Here is a 26,221-nt window from a genome sequence, read left to right on the forward strand (position 1 = left end):
TCAAATTACTAGAGGAGAACATTTGGGAAACTCTGTAAGACATTGACACAGACAAAGACTTCTTGAAAAGGCTCCAGAAGCACAGAAAATCAAAGCAAAAATAGAAAAAAGGATTGCATCAAGCTAAGAAGCTTCAACACTGCAAAGGAATCATTCAACAAAGTGAAGAGGCAACTGACATAAAGGGAGAAAATATTTCCAAACTATGTAATTGATAAAGGATTAATATCCAGAATCTATAAAGAGCCCAAGAAACTCAACAACAACAAAACAAACATCTAGTTAAGAATGAATAAAAGACTTGAAAAGGCATTTTTCAAAAGATGAAATTCAAATGGTTGGTCAACAGATACATGAAAAATGCCCAGGATCACTAGTCACCGGGGAAATGTAAATAAAAACCACAATGGAGTTTCATCTCATCCCAGTCAGAATGGCTGTCTTACAGAAATCAAAAAACAATAAATGCTGGTAAAGATGTGGGGAAAAAGGTACTCTAACCCACTGATGATGGGGGTGTAAACTAGTATAGCCATTATGGAAGACAGTATGGAGATTCCTCAGAAATCTGAAAACAGACATACCATATGGTCCAGCCATTCCATTCATAGGTTTTACCCAAACAAAATGAATAATCATATGAAAGAATTACCTGTATCCCCATGTTTACCGAAGCTGAATTCACACCAGCTAAGATATGGAATCAACTCAGATGTCTACAACTGATGACGGGACAAAGAAATGTGGTATATTTATATATTATGGAATATCAACAAGTTGTAAAACAGAATGAAATTCAGCTTTTGCAACAAAATAGATGCATCTTTTGGAACCTATTATACTCGGAGAAAAAAGCCAGTCTCCAAAACACAAATATCATTATATTTTCACTGATCTGTGCTAATTAGTAGAATATAACAATATAATGTATATGAATGAAATTGAAAATTTTGATAGTTGATTATTGTTTAGAGCCCCTGTGTCTACTACTGAGGGACAGTGTTTTTTTTTTTTTTCTTCTTACAATTTGTTGAATTCTTTACTTAGTGGAGGGTTAAGTTTATGATTATAAAATAAACTGAAAGCACATCATTTTAAAAATTAAAAGAAAGAATAAGAAAGGAAGGAGGGAGGGTGGGAGCATGGGTGGTAGGGATCATGAGATGGGAAGGATCATTATGCTCCTAAACCTGTATATATGAAATATATGAAATTTGTTCACCTTAAATATTTTAAAAAAAAAGAATCTCAGTCCACCAAAAAAGACACTAATGGTATTCAGACTTTCTTAGAAATCTGTCTACTTGGAGGAATACACGTATCCTATAGAATTATCCTTTTTCCTTGTTACGTATCTCTAGAGTCGAGTAAGATAACTGTTTTAAAGACCAACAAGTTTACCAAGTGGTAATACCATGTTTAAACACATACAACTGATGGCAGGATGACACTGTGTGGGGTACCCAATATCCCAGGTCAGAGTGCCTGGTTTCAAGTCCTAGCCCTGCTCCAGATTCCAGGTTTCTGTTAATGCATATCCTGTGAAACAACAGGTAATAGCTCTAGTGCAGGGATCCCTGTCACTCACATAAGAGACCTGGATTGAGTTCCCGCTCCTGGCTGCAGTCTGGCCCAGGCCTGGATTTTATGGGCATTTGAAGAGTGAACCAGTAGAAACAAAATCTCTGTGTATCTCTTTTTCTGTCACTCTGCCTCTTGGGTAAATAAATAATTTAAAAATAATTCATACAACTAAATGATTATCTTCTGGGAACTTTTTCCAATAGTAAGGTTGAGAAGAGAAACAAGATTCTCAAAGTAAGTAAGTAGACACATAGCAAGGATACTTTTTGAGTTGATGATCACAGAGAGTTTTAATGCAAATGAACGCAATGACATCAAAACTCAAGGGAGGTCAATGGATATGAAAATACAAAAGTTCTCATGTAACTCTGTTCACTGAAGAATATTTTTGCACTTTACCAATACAGTGCTTCAGCTACTGAGAAAAAACATGCTAAAATAACTGCATATTGATATTATATCTAGCCAAGTTTTTTTAAAAAAGAAACTTCCACCTCATAAATCAGAAAAAGTCAAACTCACTGTTATCTCACTAAATAGCATTGTTTTTTTAAATATGCACACATGGAGACTGGCAGAATAATCTTGTTCAACAGCACCCCGAAAACCTCCAGGCTTCCAGCTTGAAGGTATGCCTCCGGAACATGTTACCCTCCATTATAACACATTTCATTAAGAAACTCGTATTTCAAGCTGACCACATAAAATTGCCTTAAGGGACCCTTCAAGATTATTCCAAGTACAAATTCTTCCCATTATATCATCAATTCCACTACTTATAATAATGTCCATTGTAATGAGTGTAGTTGTCTATTTTTGTATTTGGGGACTATAAAATACAATTTAAGTGGTATCTCAATTGTCAAACCACTTGTTTCTCAGTAAAAAGCTGGCACTTTGACAGCTAGGGTGGTTCATCTTCGGAATCTGAGGCCCAGAAAAGACTAGCATTAGCATACTAATAAAAGCACAAATCCTCACAGCTTTTCATGGCCTGACAGTTCAGCATATATTTATAATAAAACGTTGTAGGATATAAAATTTCAATTAGTAGACTTTAGTACAGAATTATAAAATGTATTCTCAACAAATGAGTCAACACTGTGAAGAAATCTCTGTCCCCTTCAAGAAAAAGCTTTTCCTCCCTTGAGCACTGCCATAGGCATCTGCTCCCTTTGTACCACAGCTGTGAGCTCATGGTTTTGTCCCACTCCCCAAGAAGTCAATAAATCACTTTTGCATTTGATTAACTTTTTGAGGATGTCACTTCCTCATATGCACCTTTGCAAGCCCTTGGTCTTCTTTGTGTCTCATTTTGTTTATATATGAAGTAAAAACAGGGGACACACATGATGGTTAAGCTGATGCATGAAATGCCAGTGTCCCATATCAGGGTGCTGGTTGAGTGCTGGCTGCATGACTTCATACCCAGCTCCCTGCTAATCCGCACGGGAAAGCAGCAGCAGGTGACTCATTGTTTGGCCTCTGCCAACACATGGGAGTCCTAATGGAACTCTGGGCTCCTGGATGTGGCTTGGCCAATTTCAGGGAGTGAACCAGTGTGTGGAAGATTCTCTCCCCCTCCCACACACACACACCCTCTCTCACTGCCTTTCAAATTAATTAATTTAAAAATCTGTGTAGTTAAGTCTCACATCACTTTATCATCTAAGTGCCTGACTTCACTATCACAGGCTAGACCCTAAACTAAAAGGATTGCCCATGTTGTCCTTTTAAAACTACATCTCTCTCTCTCTCTCTCAATAACTTCCCCCTCTTGCTTCTGTAACTCCTGACAACCTCTAATTTGTCCTCTATTTCTAAAGTGTTATCATTTCATAAATGCTGTAAAAATAGAACTAGAGTAAATGACCTTTTGGGATTGGTATTTTCCATCAACTATGCCTGAAAACTGGTTCAAGCTACTATGTGTTCTGGAAGACATTCCTTTTTTATTGCTGACTAGTATTTTGAGCTAAGAATGTTCAATACTTAATATGGATGCTCAATTGCTATGGATTGTTCAATCATTCAATCACCTTTCAAAAGTTATCTCCATAGATTCCAGGTTCTGGCTATTACAAATAAAGCTATTCTACCCTGATTATTTATGTATAGATTTCTGTATGAATTTTGCATAGATTTTTGTATGAATACAGTTTTCATTGGTGCATGTTTGGTTTTATAAGAAAGTACTGAAATGTTTTCTAGTGTGGCTGTAAATTTTACAAGCAATAAATGAGTGATACATTTTCTCTACATCCTTACAACCATTTGGTTGGTGGTATTTTGTTTCCATCATTCTGGTAAGTATGTAGAGACAGATACCCACGGTGGTCTTAACTTAGTTTCCATAACGGACAGTGATGCTGAACAACTTTCTGTGTGCTTATTTTTTTTTTTTTTAAGGATTTATTTTATTTATTTGAAAGACAGAGTTACAGGGAGAGGTAGAGACAGAAAGAGAGGTCTTCCATCCACTGGTTTACTCCCCAGATGGCTGCAACAGCTGGAGCTGTGCCGATCCAAAGCCAGGAGCCAGGAGCTTTTTCCAGGTCTCCCACGCAGGTATGGGGCTCCAAGGACTTGAGCCATCTTCCACTGCTATCCCAGGCCATAGCAGAGAGCTGGATCAGAAGAGGAGCAGCCAGGACTAGAACCTGCGATCATATGGGATGCCGGTGCTTCAGGCTAGGGCTTTAACCCGCTGCCCCACAGCACCAGCCCCCTGTGTGTGAACAGCTGCTCATGTCTCATTCATCTTCTAATTGGATTATTGGTACTTTAATGTTGAGCTTTGAGGATTCTTCATGTATTTTAGACATTAGTACTTTGTCAGATATGATTTTCAAATATTTTTCTCCTAGTCTGTTGCTTTTCTTTTACCACTTCAAATTGATTTCTAATGAGCAAAATTTTCTAATTTTGATGAGCACCAACCCATCACTTTTTTTAGTGAATGTGATTTTAGTATCAAATTCAACTATGATCCCAAAGATCAATTTTTTCCTAAAAATTTGTTTTCCCAAAAATACAAGATTTACATTTAAGTTTATGATACATGTTGAATTAGATTTTTTATGAAATATGAGACTTAGGCTGAGCTTCATCTTTTTGCATATGGATGTCTAATTGCTTCACGTCTTTTTTAAAATTTTTTTTGTATTTGACAGATAGAGTTAGACAGTGAGAGACAGAGAGAGAGAAAGGTCTTCCTTCCATTGGTTCACCCCCCAAAATGGCCGCCACAGCCGTAGCTACGCCAATCCAAAGCCAGGAGCCAGGTGCTTCCTCCTGATCTCCCATGCGGGTGCAGGGCCCAAGCACTTGGGCCATCATCCACTGCCCTCCCGGGCCACAGCAGAGAGCTGGACTGGAAGAGGAGCAGCCGAGACTAGAACCTGATGCCCATTTGGGATGCCGGTGCCACAGGCAGAGGATCTACCAAGTAAGCAAGGGCAGCAGCCCAGCTTCATGTCTTTAAAGTCAAGAATATTTTATCTTCTTTTTCTGCCACAGGCAATCCCTCTCCCCTTTCTGTCAGACATTAAGCCCAACAACCTCCTTGGATTCAGTCTCTAGGGACTAACAGGAAGAGAAATGCCTTGTAGAAAACTTGAAATTTCTGCCAAGTTTCCAGCCACCCCTGGGGCAAAGCACAGGAGCTGCTGGACTGCTTAAATGAAAACAGGAAAAATACTATGAGAAAACATAAGCTAACATTATGAAACTTCAGTATGTTGGCAAGTATGTGAATATCATAGGAAATATCTGTAACATACATAAGATTCTTAAAGATGTTCATAACCCCAAAAATGTTTTGTTTTATTTAAAACTCTGTTCAAAGTTCAAATTCCTGCTGTAGATTTAGGCACTGTGAAGTCACTTGATGTGAAGGCACTTCTAATAGAGGAAACTTAGCCATGCATTTTGAAGTCATAGTCCATCAAATAGTTTTCTCTTCACTCAGGTTGGCATGCCGAGTAAGACGATTTTTCTTTTTCTCTCCTAATTGCTAGTAGATACTAATCCTTTAGGAGTTGCCAGAAACAAAAATAGGAGACCTCCCTCAAACTCTTCTGAGGCGTACTGAGTTTCTCAATGTAGGCATCCCCCTTTACTCTCTTCAAACAATATACAGTAAAGTGCATGATTTTCTTTTCTCAATTTATTTCACAAATACAAAAAAAAAATAAGCATTCATATGCAGACCCCCATATGACTGTAATGGCATAGCCATGGCTAAAAGCTGAATAGAGCAGAACATGTTATCAACACAGATGACAAATGGATCTGTAGGATAAGTGCCATTTGTGTAGGGAAGTTAAAAGACTGTCCAACTAGTGACATGTCCTTTTCAATTTGAATTCATCTGTGTCAATGTTTGACCAGACCCTAGCCACTGAATTCCATCTCTGAATCTTCTGAACTATGTCAGAGTCATAGCAAATGACATATCCACAGTTTCACATTTGGAGTTGTAACTGAAGGACAAGTTCAAACTAATTAGCTAATGGGAAGGAAAGTTTGACTTCTTCACAGGCTGACAAAACTGATTCAAAAGCAAAAGTCAAGAGTATTCCTGATCTTCCTTAGATGGAAAAGTTTTCTATAATCTAAATTTTAAAAAGACTGTGAATGGCTTCTCTCAGATAAACATTCATTTTATCCTGTAAACAGCATTGCTGAGATCTTAAAACACTGTGTTCCTTAAAGATCACATTCTTTTTTTTTTTTTTTTTAAACTCAGCACACAGGGCCTGCGTTATGGCAAAGCAGGTAAAACCATCGCCTATGATGCCAGCATCCCATATGGGTGCCAGATTGAGTCCCATCTGCTCCACTTCAGATCCAGCTTCCTACTCCTGGCCTGGGAAAACTAGGAGAAGATGGCCCAAGCATATGGGCCCTTGCTACCTACAGGGAGTCCTGGATAAAGCTCCTGGCTCCTGGCTTCAGCCTGAGCAATTGTGCATCTGAGGCATGAAAAAGCAGATAGAAGAAAGATCTTTCTCTATGTCTCTGACTTCCAAATAAATAAATAAATATTTTAAAAAAAGCAGATACCAAAATGCCCAGGATATATAAACCTTTCCATAAATATTAAAGAATTCAAGAAGTGATTCAAAAGTAGGCTCAGTATTATAAGGTTATTTCAGAGTGAAATCATAACTATTTTAATTTACATGTTTTCAGAGAATTTCCATTTCTAGTACCTATGACAATGTTTGGCTGAGTAGCAGAGCCATAGGCAGGTGCTCAAGCAGTCTGTTAGATTCTGCACACAGTATAAGAGAAACCAAGTACATGCCTAACCAGCATTTCAAGAAGCATTGCATATTTATTCAGGGGCTGAGTTTGCAACAATTGTCCCATTCAAGTTGCTGCACAAGGGAAAATAGGTATGTTTTGAGATGACACATCTGCATAAAACATAAATGAATCTGCAGGGATTTAAAACTAATACCCTCACACTTCAAATCAACACTGAAATAATCATCTAAATAGCAGAAAAACAACAAAAGACCTATCAACACTTTGGCTTTACTTTTCATCCCACACAGAACAAAATATAACTGCAAAGCATTTGGAAGTTAAAGAGAAGTTTTTTCTTTCTTATCAAAGATATTACTTACGCCAGACTAATAAACCAAAAGTGGACAATTTTAAATTTTAATTGAGAAAGTTTGACATTTCTTATTTGATGCTGACTTCTAACCTATTGTCTCTCTCTCTCTTTTTTTTTTTTTTTTTTTGACAGGCAGAGTGGATAGTGAGAGAGAGACAGAGAGAAAGGTCTTCCTTTTTGCCGTTGGTTCACCCTCCAATGGCCGCTGCGGCCGTCGCGCTGCGACCAGCACATCACGCTGATCCGAAGCCAGGAGCCAGGTGCTTCCCCTGGTCTCCCATGCGGGTGCAGGGCCCAAAGACTTGGGCCATCCTCCACTGCACTCCCGGGCCACAGCAGAGAGCTGGCCTGGAAGAGGGGCAACCAGGACAGAATCCAGTGCCCCGACCGGGACTAGAACCTGGTGTGCCGGTGCCGGCCTATTGTCTCTTTTTCAATTCAGTTAAAATAGTCATCAAATGTCTCAATTGTTTGTTCACTGAATTACAGTAGCCACCATTCCCAGTAATTTTTTTAATCCTTTGTGGGGAAAGCTTGGCTGACAGTGTGGCTCTGGACCAAACCAGGATACTACACTGAAACAAACCCACTGCACTTTAAGCAAGTATTGGGGAGTTCAAGTTTGGGAGGTAGAGCCCATCTCTCCCAGGGGAAAAGAGCTCAAGAGTAGAAAATAGGTCTTTACTGATTGACTTGTTTATCACAGTTGTGTGGCAAGCGCATCCTAAACCCAGACCCAGGACTTGAAGGAGGAAAGAAGTAAGGAAAGCCTTGATATGAAAACTTCAGCCTTGACCATTTTAGAACACAGCAGACTACCTTTAAGAGTGTCCTCAGAGGCAGAGGCTAAAGGAATACAAACAACTTAAAGGATATTAGTCATACAATTGTGACATGGACATAAACCATGCATCTCTTTTGAAGCCAGACTAACAGATATTTAATTCATTATATCAAACACATCTCATGCCTTATCAATTATTTACAACTAAAACTCATTAAATCATAACATTAAGAGGGACATTAAGGAAAAATATCATCATGCATACATATATGACAGAGCTTCTGCCTGCTGAGTTGCATTCTGAACGCAAATGCAGTATTTACTTCCAGATGTTGTCAGAAACTATAATTTAATTGTCTTGCATCTGAAAGTAATAAGACAGATCAACTATACTCCAAGCACAATGTGTCATACAAAGGAAGCAAAACCTCTCCCTCTTTTTCTTCTCTCTCTCTCTCTGTCTCACACATACACACCATGAACACACTCCATTCCCTTCTCCATCTTATTTTTCTCTGCAATTCTTTATCACACAATGCATTCTATGTCTGCATACAAGGGTAAATAGGTGCATTTATTAATAAACATATTTATGTGTTTATTGTCATACAACCTTACAAGAGCATAAAGACCCCAAGAAGACACTTGTATCTTTTTATATATTTCTGTAACCCCAGAAAGTCAGAACTTGATAGCCATTCCACAAGTTTTTATGGAAAGAATGAAACTCCTTATGAGTTATGTATTAAACCTGTTTCTAATATACAAATACTGCTTTTCAAACAATGTTCTCCAATTCCAAATCCATGATCCCAAGTAATGTTCCAATAACTTATCCCTATTAAAATTCATTAACTTTAAAGTATACTAAGCTTAATTTACATAATGAATATTTAAACCATGAATGAGTATGCATATGCATAAGGAAATACCTTTGTTAATATTTTATTACATTCACATAAAATAATAGACAGAAATACTGAGATAAAATCCAGAGACAGAATCTAAAACCAAAAATACTCCCCACATACAACATTTCATCCTTGAAATAACATTTGGGGGCTCGGTGTTGTGGCACACTAGGCTAAGCCTCTGCCTGCAGTGCCAGCATCCCTATTGGCACCAGTTTATGTCCTGGCTGCCCTTGTTCCAATCCAGCTCTCTGCTGGGCCTGGGAAACCAGTAGAAGATGGCCCAAGTGCCCCTGCACCCAGGTGGGAGAAAAGGAGGGAATGCCTGGCTTCTGGTTTCAGTTCAGCCTGGCTCCAGCCATTGCTCCATTTGGGGAGCGAACCAGCAGATAGAAGACATTTGTCTCTGTCTTTCCCTCACCCTGCCTATAACTCTAACTCTCAAAATAAATAAAATATTTTTTAACTTTTATTTAGTAAATATAAATTTCCAAAGTACAGTTTATGGATTACAATGGCTTTTACCCCCCATAACTTACCCCACCCGCACCCCTCCCATCTCCCGCTCCCTCTCTCATTCCATTCACATCAAGATTCATTTTCAATTATCTTTCTATACAGAAGATTGATTTAGTATATATTAAGTAAAGATTTCATCAGTTTGCACCCACACAGAACATAAAGTGTAAAATACTGTTTCAGTACTAGTTATAGCATTAATTCACACTGGACAACACATTAAGGACAGAGATCCTACATGAGGAGTTAAGTACACAGTGACTCCTCTTGTTGACTTAACAATTTGACACTCTTGTTTACGGCGTCAGTAATCTCCCTAGGCTCTAGTCATGAGTTGCCAAGGCTATGGAAGCCTTTTGAGTTTGCCGACTTAAATCTTATTCAGACAAGGTCATAGTCAAAGTGGAAGTTCTCTCCTCCCTTCAGTGAAAGGTACCTCCTTTTTTGATGGCCCCATTCTTTCCACTGGGATCTCACTAGCAGAGATCTTTCATTTAGGTTTGTTGTTGTTGTTGTTGTTTGTTGTTTGTTGTTTTTTGTTTTTTTTTTTTTTTTTGCCAGAGTGTCTTGGTTTTCCATGCCTGAAATACTCTCATGGGCTTTTCAGCTGGGTCCGAATGCCTTAAGGGCTGATTCTGAGGCCAGAGAGCTATTTAGGACAACTGCCATTCTATGCATCTGCTGTGTATCCTGCTTCCCATGTTGGATATTTTTTTTTGTTGTTGTTGTTGTTAAAAGTTTTTTTTTTTTAACTTTTAATTAATGAATATAAATTTCCAAAGTACGCCTTATGGATTACAATGGCTTCCCCCCCATAACGTCCCTCCCACCCGCAACCCTCCCCTCTCCCACTCCCTCTCCCCTTCCATTCACATCAAGATTCATTGTCGATGCTCTTTATATACAGAAGATCAGTTTAGCATACATTAAGTAAAGATTCCAACAGTTTGCTCCCGCACAGAAACATAAAGTGAAAAATAATAGATGATTTTTTTTTAAATGATGATGAAATCAGATCAGACCTATTGTCATGTTTAATCCCAGTGAGAGTCAAGTTGGGAATTGATAATTTCTTCTTTTTTTTAACAGAAGATCAGTTTAGTATACATTAAGTAAAGATTTCAACAGTTTGCACCCCCATAGAAACACAAAGTGAAATATACTGTTTGAGTACTCGTTATAGCATTAAGTCTCAATGTAGAGCACATTAAGGACAGAGATCCTACATGAGGAATAAGTGCACAGTGACTCCTGTTGTTGATTTTACAAATTGACACTCCTGTTTATGGCATCAGTAATCTCCCTATGCACCAGTCATGAGTTTCCAAGGCTATGGAAGCCCCTTGAGTTCTCCGACTCTTATCTTGTTTAGACAAGGTCATAGTCAAAGTGGAGGTTCTCTCCTCCCTTCAGAGAAAGGTACCTCCTTCTTTGAAGACCTGTTCTTTCCATTGGGATCTCACTCACATGGCTTTCCATGCATGAAATACTCTCATGGGCTTTTCAGCCAGATCCGAATGCCTTTAGGGCTGATTCTGAGGCCAGAGTGCTGTTTAGGACATCCACCATTCTATGAGTCTGCTGAGTATCTCGCTTCCCATGTTGGATCACTCTCCGCTTTATTTATTCTATCGGTTAGTATTAGCAGGTACTAGACTTGTTTATGTGCTCCCTTTGACTCTTAGTCCTTTCATTATGATCAATTGTGAACTGAAATTGATCACCTGGACTAGTGAGATGGCATTGGTACATGCCACCTTGATGGGATTAAATTGGAGTCCCCTGGTATGTTTCTAACTCTACCATTTGGGGCAAGTCAGCTTGAGCATGTCCCAAATTGTACATCTCTTCCCTCTCTTATCCCCACTCTTATGTTTAACAGGGATAACATTTCAGTTAAGGGGAGAGAGGAGAAGGGAGAGAGGGGAGAAAGGAGAGGAGAGAAAAGAGTAGGGGAGGGGAGGGGAGGGGAGGGAAGGAGAGAGAGGTCTTCCATTCACTGGTTCACTCCCCAGATGGCCACAATGGCCAGAGGAACGTTGATCCAAAGCCAGGAGCGAGGAGCTTCCTCTGGGTCTCCCACATGTGTATAGGGGCCCAAGTACTTGGGCCATCTTCTACTGCTTTCCCAGGCCACAGCAGAGAGTTGGATTTGAAGTGAGGCAGCCAGGACTCAACCTGCGCCCATATGGGATTTCAGCACTGCAGGTGGCAGCTTTATCCGCTACACCACAGCACCGGACACATTTCTCTTTCACTTAGCTGATCACATCTAACATGTATTACACTTTTATTGCTTTCATTGTCATTTAGACAAATTGAATATCAGTAGTTTTGCTGGAAAAATCTAACTGAAGCATAGGGAGATTACTGATGCCATAGACAGGAGTGTCAATTGGTAAAGTCAACAACAGGAGTCACTGTGCACTTACTCCTCATGTAGGATCTCTGTCCTTAATGTGCTGTACATTGAGATTTAATGCTATAACGAGTACTCAAACAATATATTTCACTTTGTGTTTCTATGGGGGTGCAAACTGTTGAAATCCTTACTTAATGCATAGTAAACTGATCCTCTGTAAAAAAAAAAAAAAAAAAAAAAAAAGAAAAGAAAAGAAATTATCAATTCCCAACTTGACTCTCACTGGGATTAAACATGACAATAGGTCTGCTCTGATTTCATCATCATTTAAAAAAAAAAAATCATCTATTATTTTTCACTTTATGTTTCTGTGTGGGAGCAAACTGTTGAAATCCATACTTGATGTATACTAAGCTGATCTTCTGTATATTAAGATAATCAAAAATGAATCTTGATGTGAATGGAAGGGGAGAGGGAGTGGGAAAGGGAAGGGTTGTGGGTGGGAGGGACGGTATGGGGGGGAAGCCATTGTAATCCATAAGTCGTACTTTGGAAATTTATATGCATTAAATAAAAGTTTAAAAAATAAAAAAAAATTAAAAAAAATCTAAAGAAACTTAAAATACAAAAGGAGATATCATTTTGATCCTGCTAAAATGGCTATGATAAAGACAACCAAGTGAAAAATGCTGGGGAGACTGTGGTGTAAGGGCAACTGTTATACAGTGTTGGTAGGAATGTGAATTACTGCAGCTACTGTGGAATACAGTGCAAAGACTTCTTTAAGAACTAGAAATGTAATTTCTATATGAGGCAGCAATCCCACTACTGGGTACATACATAAAGTATGAACACATGGTATCAAAGAGATATCTACTCTGTCATGCTTATTGCAGCACTGCTCACAATAACCAACTTAAGGAACCAACCAAGATGTCCATCAGCAGACAAATGAATAAAGAAAATGTGGCATATATACACAATGGAACACTATTCATTCATAAAAAGGAATAAACCTGTTGTTTATAGCAAAATAGTTGGAATTGAATACATCGTGTTAAGTGAAACACACCAGACACAGAAATATAAACACTACACATTCTACCTCAAATATGGGAGCTTAAAAATGATCTGAACACCAAATATTGATTATTATAGGCTGGTAGGGGTATGAGAGATAGAGTTTGGATTAATAAACAGGGAAAGTTGAGTGTGGTTCAGCAGATGGATGGTATCTCTGGCACTCCCTATTTCTGTGATTCAGCTTTCCAAACAAATAAACAAACACATCATTTTTAAAAAGATGTTAAAAAGGAGAAAAAAGACCCAAATCAATAAAATTAGAGAAAAAAAGGTAATATAACAACAGACATCACAGAAATAAAAAACGTCATCAGAAATTACTATAAAGAATTGTATGCCAGCAAACAGGGAAATCTATCAGAAATGGATAGATTCCTGGAGACATACAACCTACCTAAATTGAACCATGAAGACATAGAAAACCTAAAAAGACCCATAACCGAGTCAGAAATTGAATCAGTAATAAAGGCCCTCCCAACAAAGAAAAGCCCAGGACTGGATGGATTCACTGCTGAATTCTACCAGACATTTGAGGAAGTACTAACTCCAACTCTTCTCAAACTATTCAGAACAATTCAAAGAGAGGGAATTTTCCCAAATTCTTTCTATGAAACCAGCATCACCTTAATTCCTAAACCTAAAAAAATGCAGCAGAGAAAGAGAATTACAGACCATAGATGAACATAGACACAAAAGTCCTCAATACAATTCTGCCCAATAGAATGCAACAACACATCAGAAAGATCATCCACCTAGACCAAGTGGGATTTATCCCTGGTATGCAGGAATGGGTCAACATTTGCAAATCAATCAATGTGATACACCACATTAACAGACTGCAGAAGAAAAACCATATGATTATCTCAGTAGATGCAGAGGAAGCATTTGATAAAATACAACACCATTTCTTGATGAAAACTCTAAGCAATTTGGGTACAGAAGGAACATTCCTCAATACAATCAAAGCAATTTATGAAAAGCCCATGGCCAGCATTCTATTGAATGGGGAAAAGTTGGAAGCATTTCCATTGAGATCTGGTACCAGACAGGGATGCCTACTCTCACCACTGCTATTCAATATAGTTCTGAAAGTTTTAGCCAGAGCCATCAGGTAAGAAAAAGAAATTAAAGGGATACAAATTGGGAAGGAAGAAATCAAACTATCCCTCTTTGCAGATGATATGATTCTTTATATAGGGAATCCAAAGAACTCTACTAAGAGACTATTGGAACACAGAGAGTTTGGCAAAGTAGCAGAATATAAAATCAATGCACAAAAATCAACAGCCTTTGTATACACAGGCAATGCAATGGCTGAGGAAGAACTTCTAAGATCAATCCCATTCACAATAGCCACAAAAACAATCAAATACCTTGTAACAAACTTAACCACGCATGTCAAAGATCTCTATGATGAGAATTACAAAACCTTAAAAAAAGAAATAGAAGAGGATACCAAAAAATGGAAAAATGTTCCATGCTCATGGATTAGAAGAATCAATATCATCAAAATGTCCACTCTCCCAAAAGCAATTTATAGATTCAGTGTGATACCAATCAAACTACCAAAGACATTCTTCTCAGATCTGGAAAAAATGATGCTGAAATTCATATGGAGGCACAGGAGACCTCGAATAACTAAAGCTATCTTTTACAACAAAAACAAAGCTGGAGGCATCACAATACCAGATTTCAAGACATACTACAGGGCAGTTGTAATCAAAACAGCATGGTACTGCTACAGAAACAGATGGATATACCAATGGAACAGAATAGAAACACCAAGAATCAATCCAAACATCTACAGCCAACTTATATTTGATTAAGGATCTAAAACCAATTCCTGGAGTAAGGACAGTCTATTCAACAAATGGTGCTGGGAAAACTGAATTTCTGTACTCCAAAAGAAAGAGTCAGGAAAGTGAAGAGGCAACCGACAGAATGGGAAAAAATGTTTGCAAACTATGCAAATGATAAAGGATTAATAACCAGAAACTACAAAGAGATCAAGTAACTCCACAACAGCAAAACAAACAACCCACTTAAGAGATGGGCCAAGGACCTCAATCAACATTTTTCAAAAGAGGAAATCCAAATGGCCAACAGACACATGAAAAAATGTTCAGGATCACTAGCCATCAGGGAAATGCAAATCAAAACCACAATGAAGTTTCACCTCAACCCAGTTAGAATGGCTTACATACGGAAATCAGCTAACAACAGATGCTTGTGAGGATGTGGAGAAAAAGGGACACTAATTCACTGCTGGAGGGAATGCAAACTGGTAAAGCCACTATAGAAGACAGTTTGGAGATTTCTCAGAAACCTGAATATAGCCCTACCACAGACCCAGCCATCCCACTCCTTGGAATTCTCCCAAAGGAAATTAAATTGGCAAATAAAAGAGCTGTCTGCACCTCAATATATATTGCTGATAAATTCAAAACAGTTAAAACATGGAATGAACCTAAATGCCTCTCAACAGAAGACTGGATAAAGAAATTATGGGATATGTACTCTATAGAATACTATACAGCAATAAAAAAAAAACAATGAAATACAGTCATTTGCAATAAAATGGAGGAATCTGGGACACATCATGCTGAGTGAACTAAGCCAGTCCCTAAGGGACAAATATCATATGTTCTCCCTGTTTGGTGACAAATAACTGAGCACCTAAAAGTAAACCTGTAGAAGTGAAATGAACACTATGAAAAACAGTGACTTGATCAGCCCTTGTCCTATCTGTCAAGGAAAAACTTACTATTTTATTCCTTTTAGTATTTTTTGTTCTACTTAATACCATTGGTTGAACTATTTAATTAACACACAATTATTCTTGGGTGTTTAAATTTAACTGAAAAATGATCTCTGTTAAATATAAGAGTGGGAATAAGAGAGGGAGGAGATATACAGTCTGGCACATGCTCATTTGGACCTATCCCTAATGGTAGAGCTAGAAACATGCCAGGGGATTCCAATTCAATCCCATCAAGGTGGCATGTACCAATGCCATCTCACTAATCAGAGTGATCAGTTTCTGTTCATAATTGATCATAAAGATAGGATTAAGTGTCAAAGGGATCACATAAACAAGACTACTATCTGCTAATACTAACTGATATAATTAAAAAGGAGAGAACAACCCAACATGGGAAGTAGGATACACAGCAAACTTATAGAATGGCAGATGCCCTAAACAGCAATCTGGCCTCAGAATCAGCCCTTAAGGCATTCGGATCTGGCTAAAAAGCCCATGAGAGTATTTCATGCATGGAAAGCCAAGACACTCTGGCAAAAAAAAAAAAAAATGACCTAAATGAAAGATCTCTGAGAGTGAGATCCCAGCAGAAAGAACGGGCCATCAAAGAAGGAGTTGCCTTTCTCTGAAAGGAGGAGAGCTTCCATTTTTACTATGGCCTTGTCTAAATAAGATTGAAGTTGGTGAACTCAAGAGGCTTCCATAGCCTTGGCAACTCATGACAAGAGCCTCGGGTGATTACTGATCTCATAAATAAGAGTGTCAATTGTTAAATCAACAATGTGAGTCACTGTTCACCTATTCCCCATGTAGGATCTCTGTCCTTAATGTGTTGTACTATAAAAATTAATGGTATACCTAGTACTCAAATAGTACTTTATACTTTGTGTATCTGTGTGGGTGTAGTCTGTTGGAATCTTTACTTAGTATATACTAAGCTGATCTTCCGTCTATAAAGATAATTGAAAATGAATCTTGATGAAGAATGGGATGGAAGAGGGAGTGGAAGATGGGATAGTTGTGGGTGGGTAGGAGGTTATGGGGAGAAAAGCCACTGTAATCCAAAAGTTGTACTTTGGAAATTTATATTTATTAAATAAAAGTTGAAAAGAAAAGATGTTAATAGGGGAAGCTGTGTAAGGGGCCTGGGGAACTCTATATACAATTTCATAATTTCTAGCTTATATATTTAAAACTAGTCTGAAATAAGAATTTTAAAAAAACACAATAGTGATAGTATATTTTCATAAGCTTGTCAGAATTCAAATTATAAAATAATATGGGAAGGAATTATGGGAAAAATTAATGTATATGCTAACACTGATAGCCTTCAATCTCCAACTCAATTCTACTTAATGATACAGTACACTATACATTCTTCATTCTAAGAGTTTTCTGAGATCATTTTAATCTAATTTCATTCATGTTAATAGTCCTTATGAGAAATCATAGGTAACCACATTTACATACACAATGAAATCTGAAGAGGAGATTAAAGATAATTCTGTTATTATGTAAAATTTAAAAACTCATCATCAACTGCATTTTCAAAAACTGAAATTACATTCCTGTATGTTCAACAACTGTTAATGAAACAAGGCTTGCGTAACTGACAAAACCATTCTGGAACAGAATAGTTACTATCCAAATATCCCTAAACTGCTCAGAAGTAAATGTCACTTCTGACATCTCCTTAAAAATTCCCACTATTTTTTAATTAAAAATTGATTTTATTTTAGTTGTTTTACTTAAATAGCAAGATACAATTAATGAATACTGCCCAATCATAATTATAGCAGTCAGTAATAAAAGAAAAATTTACACATTTGTTCAAAACTTCCCCAATATTCAAATGCCTGCCCAATAATCAAATTATACTTTCTTGTTTAAATGAGTCAACATATGTATTTTAGGTCATCACTATGCAATTCTCCTCAAAGGCAGACTGATATCAATTAAAGAAATGTTGCTTCCAGGCTGAGCAGTCCTTTGCATGCCCCAGTTCCTCAGGCACTGGCAATGACTTAGGGCGAGAACAGAGAATGATTTTAAAATGTCCATGAATCAATATTAATAAGATTTGAAATAATAAAATGCCCTGTAAATTTAAAATCTAAGGAATTGTTATGTCCACATAACTGTTCCATCCCACCATGTAATTAAGACTAATATAACTCTTCTTTGTCAAGCAAAATCTCTTACGCTGCATGCTCTCCAATTCTGACTCATTTTCTCCCTCAAGCCATGATCTGACATCATTTTAATCTAATTTCAGTCATGTTAAACATGCTATGAAAAGGGGAAAAATCAGGAGTGGGCATTTAGTCTACAGTTAAGATGCTGGCCTAGGTTTCAAGTCCCTACTCTGTTCCTGATTCTAGATCCCTGCTAATGCATGCCCTAGAAGACAGCAGGTGATAGATCCCTGCTATCCACATATGGGAGACAGACCTGGATTGCATTCCTTGTTCCCAGTTTGGCCTGGCACAACCATAGCCATGGTGGACATTTAGATAGTTAACCAGCAGATACGCAGTCTTTCTCATTCTCATTCTCTCTGCTGTCGCTCCCCGTCTTCGTGGAGGAACGGCACAGGACCCTGCGCTGTTCTTTTATCTGCTCGGCCCTCCCCGGGTTTGCTGCTGGTTCTTCCCGGGTTGGCTACCGACCCTTCCACCTCCGTGGAAGGGCGGTTCCCCCTGGCCACTTTCCCCACTTCCGCGGGGGAGCGGCACACCGCCGGCCGGCTCTCTCGGGGGCTGCACAGGTGTTCCTTCAGATAGATGTTCCCCTTAGATGTTCCTGGTGCATGTTGTCTCTCTCCTCCTTTATAGTCCTCTTCCACCAATCCCAACTCTGCTACCCACACGCCGAGTACGCTGCTCTCCTCCAATCAGGAGCAGGTCCTACAGTTTATTGGTTGAACTGGAGGCAGCTGTGTAGAAGCTGTTTCTCCCTTCTCAGCGCCATATTGTGGGAGAGCAGATGCATTGAGTAAGTCTTAATTCCAGTAACTTAGTCTAGTCCGCGTTGCTCCCCACACTCTGCTTCTCAAATAAATGTATTTTTAAAAAGAGACACTTACAGATTTATTCTTATTGCCAAAGGGACACATACAGATTTATTCTTATTGCCATAACAACCTAGAAAGAGTCCTGATATACTGATCTGAATATATACTGAGATTAAATTGGCATAGAATTATCAACATGAAGTAAAGATCAGTACTTTGAGAAGATGGGCAGGAATAAACATGTATGCAATAAGAGAGTGAGTTCAGAGCAGTATTAAAACAGATTTTAAATCTTTCCTAGTTTTCTCTGCAATGATAATCAAGCACCTAAATGATTCTCTGTGAAAACAGTTTGGCCTCTCTTCTTGCAAAGTCTACAATCTACCATACTTCCATCCACATGCCCAGAATCCTTCAAATGTTTCCATAATATCTAACTAAATATGCTGCCTATGTAATAGTGATGACAGTAAGAACAACAATAAATCTGTTGATGTCTTAATATGTATCAAGTACTTTACGTGCATTTCGTTATGTAAGCTTTATATAACTAAGGATAATATTAAACTGTATTTTTAAAGAGCAGAAAAACCAGTGTTGAAATAAATTAAGTCGCTTGCACAAGTTACACAAGAAGCAGAGCCAAGACCCTAATCCAGGACTGTCTAACCCTAGAGTCCAATTCCTTAACCAAAAATTTCTGCAGTGTCTACAAAAAAAGCTAAAAGAGCTCTAAGAATCTCTTAGTCTAACTCTTCCATTTAGAAAGTCAGGGACTGAAGATCCAGAAGATTCTGGTACAGAATCTTATAACCCCTAACTCTTATATCCCCTAAATCCATAGGAATACACCAAAGATTTTTAATTTGTTGTATATTTTATCTAATTCTTTTTATTTGAATGAGAGAGAGAGAAACAGGGCCGAAAAGAGACAGAGATAGATCTTCCATACACTAGTTCAGTCCCCAAACACCTGTGATGAAAAGGGTCAGGCCAGGCTGAGGCAAGGAGCTAAGAATTTCTTCCAGGACTCCCATGTAGATGGCAGGAACTCAAGTACTTGAGCCATCATCTACTACATCTCAGGTGCATTATCAGTAAGCTGGATCGTAAGTAGAGGCAGAACTTGAACTCAGACACTCCATATCGGATACTGGTGTCCTAAGAGGAGTCTTAGCCTTCTGCCCTCTGCCCCCAACCCTGGCTAATGACATATCATTATTGTTAACACAGCCACTCCCTGACACTCCTTTGACTTCCATGATTAACTCACTTAGTTCTCCAGCTATTACAATGCTGACTCTTTTTCCTCTTTCCACATCCTAAATATCAGTGCTCTGTCAGTGTCTATCCTCAGGCTCCTGCCTGGTTAGTGTAGTCCAGGACTTCACAGCCTTTCTAAAGCAAGGCCCTAGCTGAGGAACCCTTCTCCCTCTCCACCTGAGTCAACACATGATGGATGCCCATTCCTCCAAATATCACCCCCCATTCATTTGAGATTCATATTCAACCCTAGACTTTTCTAAGTTAAAGACTCAGATGTCCCAATTTCATCCTTGATGGTCCACAGACACTCCATCCTCACATGTGCCCAAAGTTTAACTCCGACCTTCACACCAAACATGTTCCACTTTTCCAATCAGAAATATCAGATTGCTTTGGGTTTGATGCATTCTCTTACAGTCCACATATAGTTTATACCTAAGCCTGCCATTTTACCTAAACTACCATCAATGAATAGGTGAGTGACACTGGTTCATTTTGCTTTATGCTAATAGCTTAAACATATATTCTCAGTTAGGAAAGGGTACACCAAGGCAAAAACAAAAGAAGCAAGGCTTAGAGTCCTGGGCTCAGGTACCAACCTCCGTTGCTCTTCGCCATGTTCTCCCGAAGGGACAGTGAGACATTCATCCATGTGTCCATGCAGCAGCCTGAGGACATCACCGCCAATCAGATACCCTGTAGGATCAAAGATCAATAACATTTGGACTGCCATGATCAGTCAGATGTTGATAAGCCAAACACTTCATCTGGTTCAATCTTCTATTTTCATAGAGAAATTGTGTAGAAAGGTTTAAGTATTTGGCCAAAGTCACAGACAGAAGTGGATGGTGTCAGTCACCCTGAGTCCCGTTAATGACAGTCCCATTAGGACACATGACCTCAACCATATAACATTCTCCATTAGACATACAAAGATGTATTGGATCATATTTCAGCCTACACCAGTGAGAATAACAACAGCAACAGCAGCAGAACAAATGCAGATAATTTCCTGGGAAAATCTGCTGCATAAACATGAGCATGATCCAGGCATGACCCTGAAACATGAGCAGTGTTGACATCAGCCCAACTGAGCAATACCCTGAGGCTGGGAAACTGGAGAAAACAACCCTGGGATAGCTAGCACATCAAGCTCTACAAAGAAGCTAAAGCTTACGATTGCATAAAAATGAGATATAGCTTAACACAAGCTTCACTTTTAAATAGCAACTTCAACAAGATTCTCAAATGTCATGTGTATGCATGATAGAATATTTTGACACAAGACAGCTCTAATGAAGAATCAGCTCATTATCGCAATTCTGAAGATGATTTTCAACCATGCATCTAGGACGGGCATGCTAACTGAAGCGGAGTTTTTACCTTGGGCTGCTTCACTTCCTGAGCTGATGGGGGCCACGCTCCAGAGCGTCTGCTGGAAGGCGGCATCTACATGCAAGCTGCCGTTACCATAAGACAGGTGCTGTAGCGAGAGGCAAAGGGAGGCATTGCTTCAGGTTCTGGTAAATCTTAATATGTAAGCGCTTCCGGCAATTCAAACTTTGCATTGCTGATTTGGACATATCTATGTGAAGAGAACCTCTATTTCATCTCTGCTATTCAAAAATTAAAAGACTGCTGGGAAATAAATAATAAAAGTTCCTATTTGTATTTGAGTGCTTCATTTTCAGTTACTGTTAAGCTAGTAATCAGAAAATGTACAAATGAATAACATATAGTACAGAGATTTACTTGTATAAAGAGAGGGTTTTTTTGTGTTAATGCTTATTGATGGATGACATGGTACAAGCAGTAGGCACTTATAATCCAAATCATAATTAAGCTTTTACATATCAGACTGCAATAGTGTTTTGATAGTGAGGTAGGTGAAATCTATTGGACCAGTGTGCTTTATGGAATCCTTTAGGAACTGTTATCTGCAAACATATTAGAGGGCGATATTTTCTAATGGCTCTCTAAAACCAGGCCAATAAATTTCTGAGAAAACTTGAATAATACAAATTTCAGGTTTTCCATCTAAAAATAGAAAAATGTTAATATATCATAATTAGTGTCTTGTAGTCTTAAAATATGTTATCAACTGCAAATGAAGGAAGATAAAATTACAATTATAGAACAGTGCCTTGCTTATTTTACTCATCACTACTTGGCTTTTTCTAGGATTTCAAACACATATGGAACAAGCACCTGTGTTCTTAGAGTCTTTGCAGCAAGTCTCACCAATATCCTGCAATGTTTCTGCAACTTTCCAAATACTACCAGCAAGCCTATGCTTTTAAAGACTTTGATCACAACATCAGTTTCCCAGAAATCTGCCCATCCTTGTTAGATGAAGACCAGCATGTACTCCACAGGACTGTCAACACCCGAAGTGCCTCTGCTGCCTGAATACACTACTCTCAAGCCCCCAGCAGGGAAAGTTCTTTTGTACTCTTTCTCTTAGAAGCCAAACTAAAGAAATTTTGACATTTCAACATATTCATAATCATCAGTACTTTTTTCATCAAGAAGCTTAACAGTTATCCAGTCAATACATTTGAGTTTCTAATAATTGGCTCCTATCCCACTCTCCAATGTCAGTTGACTGGCTGCTTATGCACTAACTTTTCTCGATCTCGGCCGTGTCATTCTTAAGATGATCCCAGCTGAGATTCTTTATCAACTCATTTCTTTCCCAGCATGTTATAAATCTTTGATAATTTACAAATAAGTTATATCCCATCTGCTTCCTCAAATGAGAAAATTATATTTTCCCTCAATTATCACACAATGTAGTTATTAAGGTTTTTTTTTCTGCCTCTTGTAAGCTATCCTACACGAGTTCACAACTGTACCTCCAACATCTAGCAATGTTATTCAACAAGTAAGTATGCCAAGAAACCAATCAAATATTTAAAATCATAGTAGCTGGGGATGGCATTGTGGGACAACGGATTGGGCTGGCATTGTGGGACAATGGGTTAGGCTGCCACTTGCCACATTCATATCACATATAAGAGTGCCAGTTTGAGTCCCAGTGGCTCCACTTCCCTATCAGCTCCCTGTTAACGTGGCTGGGAAAGCAGTGGAAAATGGCTCAAGTTCTTGGGCCTCTGCATCCCTGTGGGAGATCCTGGTGAAGCTCCTGGCTTCTGGCATCAATCTGGTCTGGACCAGCCCCAACTGTTGCTGGCATTTGGGGAGTGAACTAGTGGCTGGAAGATCTCTCTGTGTGTCCTCTTTCTCTATTCCTCTGTCATTCTGTGACTCTGCCTTTCACATAAATAAATCTCTTTTTTAAAACTGAAAGTATCATAAACTTGGAAAATATTTTAAGTTTTTCCCTAAATATAATTATTTCAATGATGGTGAGCAAAAGACTGCACATACAAAAAAACACTAATTATGAGGATACCTCAAAAAAGTTTGTGGAAAATGGAATTAAAGGCGTTTATCTTGGTGCAAAAAATGTCTGAAATCCCTGCAGCTTTTTCATAATATATATTTTCAATGAACATTTTTTTTTAACAGGCAGAGTTAGACAGTGAGAGAGAGACAGAGAGAAAGGTCTTCCTTCTGTTGGTTCCCCCTCCAAATGACCGCCACAGGCAGCGCGCTGCAGCCGGTGCACCGCGCTGATCCAAAGCCAGAAGCCAGGTGCTTCCTCCTGGTCTCCCATGCAGGTGCAGGGCCCAAGCACTTGGGCCATCCTCCACTGCCCTCCCGGGCCACAGCAGAGAGCTGGACTGGAAGAGGAACAACTGGGACAGAATCCAGCGCCCCAACTGGGACTAGAACCCAAGGTGCTGGTGCCACAGGAAGAGGATTAGCCAAATGAGCGCAGCGCCGGCCTTCAATGAACATTTTGAAGACTCCTCACATACATTTTTATGCCTTTTTCATCACTCTTTAAATTGAAAGATTTTGCTTTTCCTAATGTATTTTCAATCCATTGTTTGGTGATGTTTTCATGAATCTTAAAAACTTTCTTATTTTTATTTTATTTGAAAGGCAGACATGCACAGATATAGACAGACAGACAGATCAAAATCCTGATCTCGATCATGGTTCACTTTCCAACAGCTGGAACTGGGTCAGGCCAAATTTAAGACCTCAGTACTCAATCTGGGTTATTCACATGGGTGTCAAGGACCCAAGTACTTGAGCTATTACCTGCTGCCTCTCAGAATATGCATTAGCAGGGAGCTGGATCAGAAGTGAAGTCAAGGCTGTAACCAAGCACTTCTAAATGGGATGAGGTATCCCTAGTGACGTCTTAACAGCTGAGCCAAATGCTTGCCCCTGCTATGGCTTTAAATTCTTTAATTCAAGCAAGGCTCTTAGCTCTGTGAATGGCATATAAAAACTGGTAAATTCCTATCATTATTTACCTAAGAGATATGTTAATGAATCAGAATATGCTTTTTATTAAAGAGCATGGGCTGACGCTGTGGAGCAGGAGGTTAATTCTCTGCCTTCGGCACCACCAGCATCCCATTTGGGTGCCGGTTCTAGTCCTGGCTACTCCTCCTCCAATCCAGCTCTCTGATGATGGCCTGGGAAGGCAGTAGAAGATGGCCCAAGTCCTTGAGCTCCTGCACCCCTGTGGGAGACCCTGAAGAAGCTCCTGGCTCCTGGCTTCGGATTGGCCCAGCTCCGGCCTTTGAGGCCATTTGGGGAATGAACCTGCAGATGAAAGACCTTTCTCTCTGTCTCTCCCTCTCACTGTTTGTAACTCTACTTGTCAAATAAATAAAATAAAATCTTAAAGAGAAGCACTATACAAATAAAAGTATTGTTTATTGGATTAATTAAAGTTAGCAAATAATTGAGTTGTTTGCATTCAAAACTGATTTCTGATTTTCTTTTGAAACAAAGTTACACAACACCATCAACAAAAAGCACATAGTTATATCAAGAACAAAATAAAATGTGTAGACTTTACATATAAAAAAATAAAGCAGTTATTGCTACTGCTATTGGTTTCCAAATAAAACTACTTCTCAAAATCCCATCTGATCAAAATTCATCAGCTTAACACACAGCACGTGCACACAGCCAGAGCTTGATAAATGCTTATTTTTTACAAGCTGCACACCTGTATTGCCTTAGAAATTTGCATGGTGACTGTTTCTACCTACATTGTTTTGATAAAATGTAGACAAATGCTCCAGGCCCTGATAGCTATGCAACATAAGGCACTTCACTTAATCCAAAAGTTCCTGTCAGTCACACAAAGCAAGCAAAACAGGAGAAACAAAAGGATTCTTCCTACACATGTTTCAAAACTGGAAATAAATGTGTTGATAAACCAAAACTGGCTTACAACATCCCCAAACCCACCCTATTTCCATGTTTGCAGAGCAAAGGGGTATCAGCCACTTACTTAACCCAGACTCAATTACACACAATATTTTGATAGCACACTTTCTACCATCCAGTGTAAGCTTCAACTGCCATGTGTTTGGATTCTGATTTTTGTTTCAATTATCATTCATTGTGATGTCAGGAAGTTGTCATGTGGATTTTCACATAAAGATTATAATTCCCAGTTTTGTATTTGTTTTATTTATCAACTTTGAAATATATTATTTTGTACTGGCAAAATTCATGTATCCATTGATTTTAATTTTCTGCAAAATTCCAAATATGATAATTCTGTAGCAAAATCATAACTTACTAAATACCTTAAATTATTATATTGGCCTCATGAGAAAAATAAAAAATGCATTCAATAATGAAACATGAACTTATTTCTTCATTCTCCCATTTCTATTCCCTATCCTTTGAAACAATGCAATGCCAACGACAGCCATAAACTCTTTTTGATTTTTAACATGGCAAGTATTTCTCACATGATAATTGGCTTTCCTAACTATCAAAATAGGTAATCATAACTTCCTTCATAATAGCCTTTTCATTGGGCACAAAATTAAAACCACAGAATTCTGAAATTCCAGATTAGATCTCATTTACATTCTATTAATAAAAAGAATCCAAGGCCGGCACCGCAGCTCACTTGGCTAATCATCTGCCTGCAGCACTGGCACCGGTTGGGGTGGCGGGTTCTGTCCCAGTTGCTCCTCTTCCAGTCCAGCTCTGCTGTGGACCAGGAGGGCAGTGGAGGATGGCCCAAGTGCTTGGGCCCTGCACCTGCATGGGAGACCAGGAGGAAGCACCTGGCTCCTAGCTTCGGATCAGCGTGGGGCACCGGCTGCAGCACGCTACCCTTGGCAGCCATTTGTGGGGTGAACCAATGGAAAAAGGAAGACCTTTCTCTCTGTCTCTCTCTCACTGTCTAACTCTGCC

At 38.8% G+C, this 26,221-nt stretch overlaps 1 protein-coding gene across 8 annotated transcripts in view; it reads right to left on the minus strand.

Annotated features, from left to right (window-relative positions):
• Window positions 1-26,221, minus strand: part of RYR2 (ryanodine receptor 2) — a 772,754-nt gene that overhangs the window by 429,658 nt on the left and 316,875 nt on the right. For all 8 annotated transcript variants that reach the window (NM_001082757.1, XM_089311247.1, XM_089311246.1 and 5 more), the window contains 2 exon segments: window positions 20,512-20,608; window positions 21,296-21,395. In NM_001082757.1, the coding sequence (NP_001076226.1) occupies window positions 20,512-20,608; window positions 21,296-21,395 (197 nt within the window).

This window comes from Oryctolagus cuniculus, chromosome 13 (genome assembly GCF_051225735.1).
Source record: "Oryctolagus cuniculus isolate XC-2025 breed Fujian yellow rabbit chromosome 13, ASM5122573v1, whole genome shotgun sequence".
NCBI classification, from domain to species: Eukaryota; Metazoa; Chordata; class Mammalia; order Lagomorpha; family Leporidae; genus Oryctolagus; species Oryctolagus cuniculus.